The 14,952-nt window shown below is 33.9% G+C and overlaps 1 protein-coding gene across 4 annotated transcripts in view; it reads left to right on the top strand.

Annotated features, from left to right (window-relative positions):
* The window catches only part of LOC106054466 (putative molluscan insulin-related peptide(s) receptor), a 110,806-nt gene that overhangs the window by 42,479 nt on the left and 53,375 nt on the right, over nucleotides 1-14,952 (top strand). For all 4 annotated transcript variants that reach the window (XM_056043082.1, XM_056043083.1, XM_056043084.1 and 1 more), the window contains one exon: nucleotides 14,222-14,351. In XM_056043082.1, the coding sequence (XP_055899057.1) occupies nucleotides 14,222-14,351 (130 nt within the window). The remainder of the gene's footprint in view (nucleotides 1-14,221; nucleotides 14,352-14,952) is intronic.

Raw genomic sequence — 14,952 nt, 5'->3', positions numbered from 1 at the left:
TATATCTCCCACTTGCCATTCTCGGATCAAGTTGAAACTTTGCCACAACTATTCAATGTCGATGACAGCACGTGAATTGATTAAAAAATAACCAATTAGTGAATCAGTTAGTCATAATTACTTAATTTTGTTTTATACAGAAATGTACTATTGTTTTTTTTATATTTTTTTTTTAAAAGCAGCTTGGAAATCTTCTCACATAGCACTACCCCAAGCACTCTTAGCAATCTATAAGCACGAAAGTTGCGCTAAACAAAAACAGTTAATACAAAATATTTCCAATCGCAAAGATTTATTATTGTTACTCTAGAATAGTCTTGGTCATTTAAAAATGAATTGCCTGAATGATTCAAAACAATTTATGCGATTTCACTCCATATAAGCTTTATTTTATTTTAAAAGTATTATTCTAATAGTTATTGCGATAGTGTAGTTGTTTTCTTTATTATTGAATAATTCCAATGATATGCTATTAAATGTAGACTTAGAAAACGATACCGAAGTTGCCTATAGATCTAACTCTAGTTCTCATGCAAAATTTACTTCTATTGATTTGTGTTTTTTTTTTAACCTTTCACTAGACTTTTCCCCATGTGGCTAACGAGCTAGAAACTCTATTCTCAACGATACACATCAACTGTTAGATTTCTATAAAAAATAGTTAGAGCCGATTTTGATATTCACAGTACGCCTCCATGTTCCCTGAAGTTCTGACTGAACTGAGCTATTGTAAAAAAAAAATAAAAGAAATAAATGTCTTCGATTCCGAAGATTAAGGATGAGTACAGGTACTTTGTACAATTATTCATTGTACCTAACAAAACTTGAATCAATTAAAACAGTTAATCCATTAGTTAATTAATTATTAGTGATTAATTATTTTGATATCAAAATAAGAGGAATACGTGCTACTTAATGAGAGCTGTGGATGCGTTTATATGGATTTATTCCCCTTTTTAACGTTTTGTCACTTTTTTTTCTCCCTTTTTCCATTCTTTGATCAAGTTAAAATTTTTCATAATTATTCATAATCGACGACAATAAAATAATTGATTAAAAAAATGTACCAATTAATTAATCAATTGGTTGTAATTAATTAATTTTGTTTCATATAGCAGAAATGGGGCTAAACCATGCCATCTTGAAAGTAGTTGCAGTTATTAGCGGTTCTTTCCATTAAATAAGCTTTGTTTTTAAAAGAAACATTCTTTTTTAGCGGCCCCCGTAAGGGGAAAAAGCCGCTATTAGGTTTGTGCAAAATGTCCGTCTGTCCGTCTGTCCGTCTGTCACACTCAGATCTCGAAAACTAGAAAAGATATGAAAAATATTATTTCATCATTAAATCCGGCTTGAATAGTTTAGGTGCAACGGCTACTTTTGGTTTTCTAAAAGCAAACCGTTTAATTTATAAAATTAATTATGCAAGTGATTTTTTCATAAAAATACACCAATTCTAAAACAATTACGTAAATGTAAGGGAGGCAATGTTACAATATGCTAACAAAGATGGACAATTTTTGTGTATTTTCAGTATCACTAAGTCAAATATAGTTTTAAAATGTATAGGAAATGTTTACAACAAATACAAATAATAGTTAAAGACGTTTTTTCTGGTCAACTAGCTGCTAAAATTAAAAGAAAACATTTCTGTTTGTTTATAAAGGCTAATAATGAACTTTGTATGTAAATATCACGCACATTTTTTTAAATGGACTTTTTATGCAGCGATTTTCGTGCAGTAGCGTAACGTCGCAACATGATCAGGTGCTAAACCAATTCCTTAAACTTTTTTTTAAAAATCAGATTTTATTTATTTTTTGTTTAGTGCCCCCATCCGAATAAAAGAAGCTTATTTTTGTGCGTTTCGTCTGTTGGTCGGTCTGTCCGTCACGATTAGATTTAAAAAACTAGAACTCTAAAAGCTATTGAAAATCTGATTTACCCTTTAATGTTCCTCCCATAACATCTCAATAGTTTTAAGTATCTAAAATTGATTGTTCCGGATTTTTTTGTGCAAAACTAATCAACGCCAACAAATGTTTATTTGCTCTTCTAACTTATATTACATTCAATTTCCATGCTTAAACGTTGCAAAAACACATTATCAATAATATGTTGTTCCGTTTTTTTATGTAAATAGCATATTAATGCTAAATCATAATCTCTATACTGACTTATATTTCATTAAGTGTAAAAATGTTCCGGATATTGTTTTATAAAACATGAATTATGCCTAATGATTGTTTGAAATCGCATAAGGCTTTTAAAAAAAGTAATTTACTTGAATTGATTACTGAAAATTACTTTTTAGACATTTAATTTTCTTGTAAAACAAACATAACATAGAAGTTTTGTAATCGATAAAGAAAGTTCCGGATTTTGTTTCTTACAAATCGTCGCCAGAAATGTCCGAATTTATTTAAAAATCTACTAACGCCAAATAATTGTTTGAACTCCCTCTTCTAATTAATAAACAAATAATCTTCTCATTTACGAAATAATGTTTTTACGGATTTTTATGAAAAATATTTTAACTCACTACTCTCTTACAGTACATTTAACTTTCTACCTAAAACACTAAAAAATCTAATTATCGTTAATATTATGTTCCGATTTTTAAGGAAAACAGAATCCAAACACCAAAGTAAGGTATGAAAATCTCTCCACGTGGCTGTAGTACATCTAATTTTTATACGAGACCATCCAAAAAATTTAATTAACGGTATTACATTTATATGAAATTCTCTTTTTCTTTTACTGTTTATACAAACATCCGGAACAATCTATTATATAAACTTTTCAATTGAGTTCATACCTAAAAATTATTGCGATGTTTTGAAACGTAAAATAAAGGTTAATCAATTTTTAATAACTTTTAGTTGTTTTTTTTATATCAAGATAACGGACAGACCGACTGACAGACAAAACGCAAAAACAATGTGGCTTTGATCCTTTTTAAATAATATCTATTAGAACTCAGTGCACCAATGTCTATGAACCCTCGTTAAATATCTCGTGTAAATAAAGACATTTTTTTTTATGGTACCGGTACTAGCCTATTGTGAGGTAATGGAATTTTTTTTCTTTGACGTCATATGGATGGACTCTTTAAATGTAATGTTAAAAGAACGCACTCGCTGCACCAATGTCTATTAACCCTCGAAAAAATTGCTTGTATTAATGAAAACATATTTTAGTCTAACTAAGCCGTGTGACGTAGTGTTTTTTTTCCTTTGACGTCACATGGAATGAAATCTTTAAATGAAATGCTAAAAGAACGCACTCGGTGCACCAATGTCTATGAACACTCGAGAAATGGCTCGTGTTGATAAAGGTGATTTTTAGTCTAGCTAGGCCTTGTGACGTAGTGTTTTTTTTTTCCTTTGACGTCATATGGAATGAATTCTTTAAATGAAATGCTAAAAGAACGCACTCGGTGCACCAATGTCTATGAACACTCGATAAAAGGCTCGTAATGATGAAGGCGATTTTTATTCTAGCTAGGCCGTGTGACGTAGTGTTTTTTTTTCCTTTGACGTCATATGGAATGAATTCTTTAAATGAAATGCTTAAAGAACGCACTCGGTGCACCAAAGTCTATGAACACTCGATAAATGGCTCTTATAGATGAAGGCGATTTTTAGTCTAGCTAGGCCGTGTGACGTAGTGTTTTTTTTTCCCTCTGACGTTATATGGAATTAATTCTTCAAATGAAATGAAAAAAGAACTCGGTATAGTAATGTTTATTAAGCCTCGTTATGTGACTCGCGTTTAAAAAAGGAATGATATCTTGATTTAGATCTAATCTAGATTTTTAAACTAGATCTAGATTTTTATTACAGTATATCTAGATCTGGATTTATATTCTAATTAAAATTATTTTAGAGTCTAGATCTAGAATTTCTAGATCTAGTTTAGACTAAAATAGACTAGATTAAGATGTAGAATTTCAATTTCTAAACTTAAAGTGTAAAAAAAATGTGTAGATTTTCATTTCCAAACGTTTTGATCAATATTGTAATGTTTTAATATACTAAAACTAATCTACTATTTTTTTTATTAAATTTAAATTTAAATTTACGGCAAATGAATCTTTGAAACATTATTACTTTTGACCATCGGATGGCTGCCTGGTCGTGCGGTTTGCGCGCTGGACTGTCGTTCAGATTTATGGATGGCCCAGGGTTCAAACCCTGCCCGCTCCCATCCCCCGTCGTCCTGCGGGAGGTTTGGACTAGGAAGTAATTATCTTCAACTCTGAAGGAACATCCGAAACGTGTAAAACATTTTACATCAAAATTAAATCACCTCTTGAATATTATTTGCGAATATGCAGATCCGACAGGGATCCGACTTCGACGGGGGCCGCCTCTGAGTTTGTGTAACACAAACTCTCTTTGTAATCTTGTTTTTATTCTTTTGCTTGTGATTTACTTTCGATGGTTTTTTTTTCTAGTTGGAAATAAAAGGATGTATTTGTCCAATTTGATTTAAAATGTAAAAAGAACAAAAAGCGTATTTGTAGCACTGCTGTGTTCATAGTTTTTCTTTCTTCATGTATTTTCAAAGAGCTATTTGACTAGTTGCTTGTTCCGGAAATCTTTACTGAAACCTTACAAAGCCCTTGTTTTGGTTCACCTGTCATGTTTAGAAACACTAGACCAGTCAGAAGATAATCCTGCTGGGTAGCCACTAACTAGTGACATAATGAAACGTGGGAGAGTTTAGACCATGTACACACGCCCCCATACGCACACGTACATATCCCCTTCTATCACACATATACTTATTCAGAGTGACACACTTTCTCCTTGGTGGAACATGAGGGCAGTATTGGGCATGTTGATTGTTGTCTAGAGCTGTATAATAGGAACATGACACGCTGAATTACTGATCGATGAGCAGCGCAGAAACTGACACTGAAACATTTGTTCGAGACACACATAACGACCAAGATACACATAGTGGCTGAAACACGTATAGAGACTAAGACACACTGACCGAGACACACATATAGTGACTGAGAGACACACACAGTGACTGAGACACACATATAGTGACTGAGGTATACATATAGTGACTGAGACACACACACAGTGACTGAGGCATACATACAGTGACTGAGACACACACACAGTGACTGAGACACACACAGTGACTGAGACATACATATAGTGACTGAGACATATATAAAGTGATTGAGACATATATATAGTGATTGAGACATACATATAGTGACTGGGACATATACACACACAGTGACTGAGACACACATATAGTGACTGAAACACACATATAGTGACTGAAACACACACATATAGTGACTGAGACACACACACAGTGGCTGAGACACACATAGTGACTGAGACACACATAGTGACTGAGACACACATAGTGACAAGAAGATAACACTTAAGAGACTGACACATCTAATAAAAGAAAAAAAAGTTTGATTGAAAGTTTCACATTCGGGGTAAAAAGACTTTAAAATGACACACACTGACATATAATAGACAGTTGCAGAAATCACACACTCCATACATTCACTGTAAAGACGACATAGACTCGTAGAGTGAAATAGCTAACTTGAATGAGCGCGGACATTTCATTGTTGTTTCATTTATAATAACTATCGTATGAAAGCATTGCCAGCATGCTTCTAGATCTGTAGGCGCATGTCACTTCCATGTTGGGGGGTGGTCACATTTTCTAGAATTATATACAAACCCAGGTAAGAGGACACTAAATCTTGAGAGCTGTGTTTGTGTATGTGTCTGGAGAAGGAGAGTTAGTACACAATCAGAAGTCTGTTAATGACAGCGCGCACCTTTACTGACATTAACCTTTAAACACATTTCACTTTTCTTGACAAGCAGATTAGTTCCAATTAACACTTACGAGACAACAATTTCTCCCCTCTGTCTTGCAGTCGTGATTTGTACCATTGAATCTTTTCAATGTACTCTTGCAGTCAATTGTTGAGTGTATTCTTTCCCCTTGTTTCAGCCTTGGACTGAATGAGTTAATTCTCCGACAAATTGTTGTATTGATTATTCATCTTTAGCTGCCCGGAGGTAGATAGGGAGGCGTTTCTTAACACTGACGTCATCCCAGCCACTCAGTAGTGGACAGATTGCTGGCATTATTTTGGCCCCCTGAGGGCACTAGTGAGCATAATCGTAGGTCAGTGGTTAGTCATGGAATCGGTTCTTTTTTTTTTCTCTCGTTGGTCCCTCAATTCCCTGTCAAATCTTTCATTTTTTGTAAACACATATTTAATACATTAATGCTATTCGATCATTGTTAACTTGATAGCCCAAAGAAGACAAATTAAATTGGACCAATACCATCTATGTTTGATATTGTGCACTTAACTTTTGACAGATTAAGCTTGCGAGTTTGAGGAAAACGCTAAACTCACCAGAAAAAACAAAATGTTCTACAAAGCATCGTTTTGAGTACTAGTCTGTACTGTACAGTAGCAAGTCATGGACTGCAGATGCGAATTAAATTCATCGATGAAATTCATACTGTTTGCTCTTTTTCTGCAGTCTTCTGAAAATCTCATGGCAAGACAGAGTAAGGAAAACTGGATACCTGCTCGTCGGATATTTCCGATCCTCAAACAACCGTCACATGCCTTGCTCGTGTCTGCCGTATGTAGGACGAATGTCTCTGCTATGTGGCGACTTGCAATATACAAAAAGAATACCTGATCGCCCTGACTTCAGTAATATGGATGAAAGGACTATCAAGATTTAAAAGGGTGGACCTAAATGTGAACTACTGGGAAGACGAGCCTGTAGAAAAGAGGGGACAATGTAAACTATAACTAGAGAGTGTGAGGTAGGAGCCCAACGGGAAGCAAAACCAGAAAAACACTGGGATCTACGTATAACTCCAGAATAGGTCTTCAGCTTGAAGTGCTCTACGAGACGAACCATAGAGCCAGTCGTTCTACCACTGCAGGCGACCAACATTAACAATATTTGGCTGACTTAGTCATATTTCGTCTTCCATAACATTACACTCATCATACAAGATTGGTTTTCAGCCATTTTCACCACTCCTTAGCTTTCCTACACTTTAATTTTTTTTTATCACTTTAAAAAAAAAATCTACCCCCCCCCCCACTCTCCACCACTGTCTGTTTCTCTCTCGCGCTCTCTAGTAAATTAACAAATTTCCCCTAAATAAAATTTCTACCTATACTATTGATTTCTAACTAGCCTCAATTTTCTCACACGGACTGCTAAACACTTGATCGACTTATTCGGTTATATTTCTGTTATATCTTTTCGAATTTCAGTGTCAGATATTGAGATCATTTAAAATAGAGTGCGACTTTTACTTTCCAAAACATACATGTTCGTAAGCTGTGTTAAAGCCTATATTTTTATAGTTATCTGTACATATAAGTTTGTCTAATCCCTAGTGCAAATTAGAGCCAAGTAAAAAAAAACAAAAAAAACAACCAGTCGCAGTGCCGAGTCTTACAATGAGCTTTTCTTGCCACTTTCTTGCAATCGAGCTTTTGTTTTTAATACTAGCGAATACACTTTTTGTTTCCTTATTTCAAGCTACAGATTGTCACGTTTGACGTCTATATGTGATACATTAAAGTTACCAATGGGATCGGTGCATTGAAATGGATACCCCAGACTAGAAATCAAACCTCTGTGTAAAGTGAAGCTTATTTTCAAGTTACTTTGAATTGTGAAACATTTCCAACAGTAGTTCACTCTAATCAGTAGTCTGCCTTGACGTATTGGCCCCGTTCTCCTACAAAGCCGCATCCCCATGTCATTTCCAAAGTGATCCCCAAACTAAGACGTTCAGTTCACTCAGACCAATTATTTGTGACAGTAGACGGCCATGACCCCAACCTCGTCTTCATCCAAGCAATTAAATGTGTTCAGGGCTTGGAGTTTGATGGTCAGGGCTCTTGGGACAAAGTTTTTTTTTTTTTTTTTTTGGGGGGGGGGGGCAGCTATCTACATCTAGTAGTTGATAGATATCGGCAAATTGTTTCCCTTGTTTGAGAGAAAATAGGACGGTGTTTGAATACAATAAAAGAGTATTGGGAGACTTAGAATTTTGAGCAGAGGACTGAAAAAAAAAAGGAAAATAATTATTTAATTTGGTTCTATTATAATTTGGGTAGTTTCTAAACCCACACACACAAGCCTCATGCAATATAGGTCTACACTTAGAAAAAAGAAACAAATATAGGTCTACACTTAGAAAAAAGAAACAAATATAGGTCTACACAGAAAAAGAAACAAATATAGGTCTACACTTAGAAAAAAAGAAACAAATATAGGTCTACACTTAGAAAAAAGAAACAAATATAGGTCTACACAGAAAAAGAAACAAATATAGGTCTACACAGAAAAAGAAACAAATATAGGTCTACACTTAGAAAAAAGAAACAAATATAGGTCTACACTTAGAAAAAAGAAACAAATATAGGTCTACACTTAGAAAAAAGAAACAAATATAGGTCTACACATAAAAAGAAACAAATATAGGTCTACACAGAAAAGGAAACAAATATAGGTCTACACTTAGAAAAAAGAAACAAATATAGGTCTACACTTAGAAAAAAGAAACAAATATAGGTCTACACTTAGAAAAAAGAAACAGATATAGGTCTACACTTAGAAAAAAGAAACAAATATAGGTCTACACTTAGAAAAAAAGAAACAAATATAGGTCTACACAGAAAAAGAAACAAATATAGGTCTACACAGAAAAAGAAACAAATATAGGTCTACACAGAAAAAGAAACAAATATAGGTCTACACTTAGAAAAAAGAAACAAATATAGGTCTACACTTAGAAAAAAGAAACAAATATAGGTCTACACTTAGAAAAAAGAAACAAATATAGGTCTACACTTAGAAAAAAGAAACAGATATAGGTCTACACTTAGAAAAAAGAAACAAATATAGGTCTACACTTAGAAAAAAGAAACAGATATAGGTCTACACTTAGAAAAAAGAAACAAATATAGGTCTACACAGAAAAAGAAACAAATATAGGTCTACTCTTATAAAGTAACAAATGTAGGTCTACACTTATAAAGTAACAAATATAGTTCTACACTTATAAAGTAACAAATATAGGTCTACTCTTATAAAGTAACAAACATAGGTCTACTCTTATAAAGTAACAAATATAGGTCTAAGCATATAAAGAAACAAATATAGGTCTACACCTATTGTAGAGACGCACTTTAGGTAGGTGACTGCTAGTGAACGCTCCGTTGTAACGACATTACTTCCGAGCGAGACTGTAGATTGGATTACGAAAAACAGACAGACAGGCTTTCATAGGAGCGACATCTATATGTTTATAGTGACTGAGACTAGAATTAAACATTCCTATTTGATACTACACCTGTTGATTAACTTTATTGTACATGTCTTGATCTGTAGTGCTGTTACCAAGAACTCAAGAGTCATATTACGCATACAGAAACATGCAATCAATCTTCTGATCAGTACAAACTTTACAGACCCAAGATTAGGCATCTTACATTCCTACTCTGGGTCTGTAGAGTTTGTGCTAATCAGAAGATTGAGCGCTGATAGTGGGCAATACTGTACCCTCCGGCATAGATGTGACAAAATCGCTCCGATAACTGGTTCCCCGGTAGTTCTGCTCACGAAGATCAACAGTAGCTTCTCGCTTCTTAGTACTAGTTTTCTTACAAGGGGCGCTGACGGATTTTTTTTTTAAAAGTACAAATACAAAAAAAAAAGGGGGCGGTAGGAGGCCAAAAAAAGGTTGAAGACCGCTGATATCTATAGTCTCGCTTTGAATTAATGTCGTGACAATTGCGCGTTCACTAACAGTCACCTAAAGTGTTGTTACTAAGAACTCAAGAGTAATACTACGCGTACAGAAAAACGCAATCAATCATCTGATCAGTACAAACAGACCCAGATTAGGCATTTTACATTATAAAGAAACAAATATAGAATAATACGGAAACTAAATTAAACTAAATTAAAGTAGCCTACATGTATGGGTATGGTTCTACTGAAATTAAAGTACATGTATGGGTATGGTTCTACTGAAATTAAAGTACATGTATGGGTTTGGTTCTACTGAAATTAAAGTACATGTATGGATTTGGTTCTACTGAAATTAAAGTACATGTATGGGTATGGTTCTACTGAAATTAAAGTACATGTATGGGTATGGTTCTACTGAAATTAAAGTACATGTATGGGTATGGTTCTACTGAAATTAAAGTACATGTATGGGTATGGTTCTACTGAAATTAAAGTACATGTATGGGTTTGGTTCTACTGAAATTAAAGTACATGTATGGGTATGGTTCTACTGAAATTAAAGTACATGTATGGGTATGGTTCTACTGAAATTAAAGTACATGTATGGGTTTGGTTCTACTGAAATTAAAGTACATGTATGGGTTTGGTTCTACTGAAATTAAAGTACATGTATGGGTATGGTTCTACTGAAATTAAAGTACATGTATGGGTATAGTTCTACTGAAATTAAAGTATGGGTATGGGTATGGTTCTACTGAAATTAAAGTACATGTATGGGTTTGGTTCTACTGAAATTAAAGTACATGTATGGGTATGGTTCTACTGAAATTAAAGTACATGTATGGGTTTGGTTCTACTGAAATTAAAGTACATGTATGGGTATGGGTATGGTTCTACTGAAATTAAAGTACATGTATGGGTTTGGTTCTACTGAAATTAAAGTACATGTATGGGTATGGTTCTACTGAAATTAAAGTACATGTATGGGTATGGTTCTACTGAAATTAAAGTACATGTATGGGTTTGGTTCTACTGAAATTAAAGTACATGTATGGGTTTGGTTCTACTGAAATTAAAGTACATGTATGGGTATGGTTCTACTGAAATTAAAGTACATGTATGGGTATGGTTCTACTGAAATTAAAGTACATGTATGGGTTTGGTTCTACTGAAATTAAAGTACATGTATGGGTTTGGTTCTACTGAAATTAAAGTACATGTATGGGTATGGTTCTACTGAAATTAAAGTACATGTATGGATTTGGTTCTACTGAAATTAAAGTACATGTATGGATTTGGTTCTACTGAAATTAAAGTACATGTATGGGTTTGGTTCTACTGAAATTAAAGTACATGTATGGGTATGGTTCTACTGAAATTAAAGTACATGTATGGGTTTGGTTCTACTGAAATTAAAGTACATGTATGGGTATGGTTCTACTGAAATTAAAGTACATGTATGGGTTTGGTTCTACTGAAATTAAAGTACATGTATGGGTATGGTTCTACTGAAATTAAAGTACATGTATGGGTTTGGTTCTACTGAAATTAAAGTACATGTATGGGTTTGGTTCTACTGAAATTAAAGTACATGTATGGGTTTGGTTCTACTGAAATTAAAGTACATGTATGGGTATTGTTCTACTGAAATTAAAGTACATGTATGGGTTTGGTTCTACTGAAATTAAAGTACATGTATGGGTATGGTTCTACTGAAATTAAAGTACATGTATGGATATGGTTCTACTGAAATTAAAGTACATGTATGGGTTTGGTTCTACTGAAATTAAAGTACATGTATGGGTTTGGTTCTACTGAAATTAAAGTACATGTGTGGGTTTGGTTCTACTGAAATTAAAGTACATGTATGGGTTTGGTTTTACTGAAATTAAAGTACATGTATGGATTTGGTTCTACTGAAATTAAAGTACATGTATGGGTTTGGTTCTACTGAAATTAAAGTACATGTATGGGTATGGTTCTACTGAAATTAAAGTACATGTATGGGTTTGGTTCTACTGAAATTAAAGTACATGTGTGGGTTTGGTTCTACTGAAATTAAAGTACATGTATGGGTTTGGTTTTACTGAAATTAAAGTACATGTATGGATTTGGTTCTACTGAAATTAAAGTACATGTATGGGTTTGGTTCTACTGAAATTAAAGTACATGTATGGATTTGGTTCTACTGAAATTAAAGTACATGTATGGGTATGGTTCTACTGAAATTAAAGTACATATATGGGTATGGTTTTACTGAAATTAAAGTACATATATGGGTATGAGTAGAGCCGGTTGTGTCCATGCCACGGACCCTACTGTGTGTAGACATCTCTGTGCTGTACACTAGATCTAGAGTGTAGTCTACACACCCGTGCGCATGTCATTATAGACGACGATCAAACTTTATCATGAAGACTACGTCCTATGTGATAGTGAACTATTTAGAAGTGTTGACAAAAAGGGTTGGGTGTGGTAAGGGGATATCATGACTGAACACCTTAAGCATCGTGATGAAGTGGACAGTTTACTGTACTTTTGTTCCTTGACCACAGATGGACTTCAATTCACCGACCCCTTTCCCATATTCCAACAATACACTCTTCTTAATGTTTCTCAATTTTCTTCTATTGTCTAAGGGAGTTAAAACGGTTTGCACTTTTATTTTACCCCGAGGCCGATAATGGGAGTATTGATTTGTTTATCTCCCTTACCTAGATACAAATAAGTCTTATTAGTTCACACTTGTGGTCGTTGTCTAAGTTATCCCACATACTGCTCTGTAGGAGGTCGCTGTTGATCATTGAAAGTACATTTGGGGTTCTCAATGAGTGGATCACGCTAGACAAAAAGTAATTTAGGAAAGCCCAGAATTACCAAGGAACAATTCTCACTGACATTCGTGCATAGTTTGTGAATGTTTTTTTTGGAGTCTGCTATGAGAATTACTTCCAAAACATGTAAGAATTCCAAGAAAACAAATAAGTGTTCCCTTGATTTCTTTTCCACTTCAAAATGCTCATAGAAGGCTATTGCCACTAAAGAGATGATTGTAATTTGTTTTGTTTTTTTCAAAAGTAGTCTTGACAAGTTTTTGGTAATTCTGGACACTTTTATTACTTTTACACAGGGCTTAGTTTTACAAATGCCCCTCACTCTACCACTTCTCATGACAAAACACATTTTCCATTATATGATCAACTATTTGTAAGCAATCTTAATAAGAAAGAAAAAATGTATGTGGATTTGAGTGCATGTTTACAACATCAGACACAAACAGTAATATTTCAAAAACAACAACTGACCAAGCAGCATTACATTATAAGGAGTAAGGTTTTTGAAAAAATGATACTCAAAACACAAAACAATTTTCTGAACAGAGCTTAAGAAACTCTGAGGCTTAGGCTGTATTTCCTTGTTAAAACATTGAAGTCACTTCAAGTTTAATAAACAGCTTTTTGACTTTGCTCTTTAATTTTATTGTCACAAGTGACTTTAAATAATTGTGTATTGTTTTAAATTAAGGTTGTCATGACAGTGTGAATGTTATTTATCTTGTTCTCATAAGTATAAACACACACACAGACACATTGTTGTCATGTGTTTAAGCCAGCCTTGCTTGTTCTGTACTTGCTCATTTGGAAAAAAAAAACCAACTTAAAATAATTTTGAACTATTGGTAATTTCTTTGTAATTGTTTTTCTTCTTCTTTTTTCCCCTGAAACATCGCAGGCGTATAGAAATTTTCTTTCTTTTTAAGGATTGTTCTTTTTTGTTATCTATTTTATAATAATTGGGTCATGCTGTGTATTGTCATATTTTCACACATAAAGAAATACACTCATGTACTAACAGTTGTAAAGATTACATTACCAGGAGTTATTTAGTAAAATGTCAGTTTTGTAGAGACAACTTTGTCCATGCTCTACTGTGTCATTGGACCATGAGAGTAATTCTTGGAATGAATTGTAGATTTAATGCTTTTTTTTTTAATGTTTCATAGTGAGAAATAGATCATTATGATGTCCAACTCAAACTATAATTAAAATTCATTTTATATTGTTATACTACATCATGTCCAGGGTTCAATCTAGCTTTGTAGGAATCTACAATGATAAAAATAAATAGCCTTTCAAAAATGTTACCTAGCCAACCAAAGATGTTTTAAATCCAACCATCCATGTTTCCCAACTAAACTACTTTTACCAGGCAATCATAATTTTAAGACACTTTCATTCCAAACCATGTTTTTTTTGAGGAGATTACTTTTAACCCTTTGATAGAGATGTTTACCACAAAACAAAAGAAGCAATCACAACTTAACCATTACATGCTTTACATATAGATTAATGCACCAAGATCTTTGACTTTTTGTGAATATGCTACATTTATGTGATTTTCCATTTTCTCTTTTTCAGTGTGTAGAGATGTGGACATCCGTTACAATGTCAGAAACTTGGAGTTGCTGAGAAACTGTACTGTAATAGAAGGTGACCTACATATCACACTAATTGAGTATGTCCCACAGGCTGTATATGATATGTACACGTAAGTTTGGCCTACAACATGGATATGATTTCTTGTTTATCTACTATGTATGTATTAAAACAATATAGTTGTCAATATTCAAATCCCTTAATCCCTCGCTTTCTTTTCCATGGTACTGCTCCCTAGTGAAAGGTCTTTTTGGGCCCTGAGGTCCCCGTAATATGGCCACATAGTTAAGTATATACATTTTTTTTACAATGTCATAAATTGCTTCATTGCAAAAGGTGTTGGGCATTTAGTCACTTTAATATTTATCCTTCACTTATCAGATTATTGAGATTATAGAGGTGTGGTGGCCAAGTGGTAGAGCATTTGGCTTCTAAACCGAAAGGCCTTGAGTTGAAATCCCTGGGAAGACTGGGATTTAGAACTTCAGGATTTTTAGGAAGCCCCTTCCGGCCAGCTAACTCTAATGGTTACCTGAAATATGTTGGAGAAGTTGGTCCTTGTACTAGCCACATGACACCCTAGTTAATTGTTTGCCATAGAAACAGATGAGATTTTTACCATCTGCCCACATTGATTGCAAGTTCTAAAAGGGGTACCTTTAATTTTAAAGAGGTCTTACTAAGCCCTGCTCTACTCTGTAAAACTGTTTATC

The sequence above is a fragment of the Biomphalaria glabrata genome, chromosome 10 (assembly GCF_947242115.1).
Source record: "Biomphalaria glabrata chromosome 10, xgBioGlab47.1, whole genome shotgun sequence".
NCBI classification, from domain to species: Eukaryota; Metazoa; Mollusca; class Gastropoda; family Planorbidae; genus Biomphalaria; species Biomphalaria glabrata.
The sequence above is the reverse complement of the archived record's forward strand: the minus strand, read 5'-3'. Positions and strand labels throughout refer to the sequence as shown.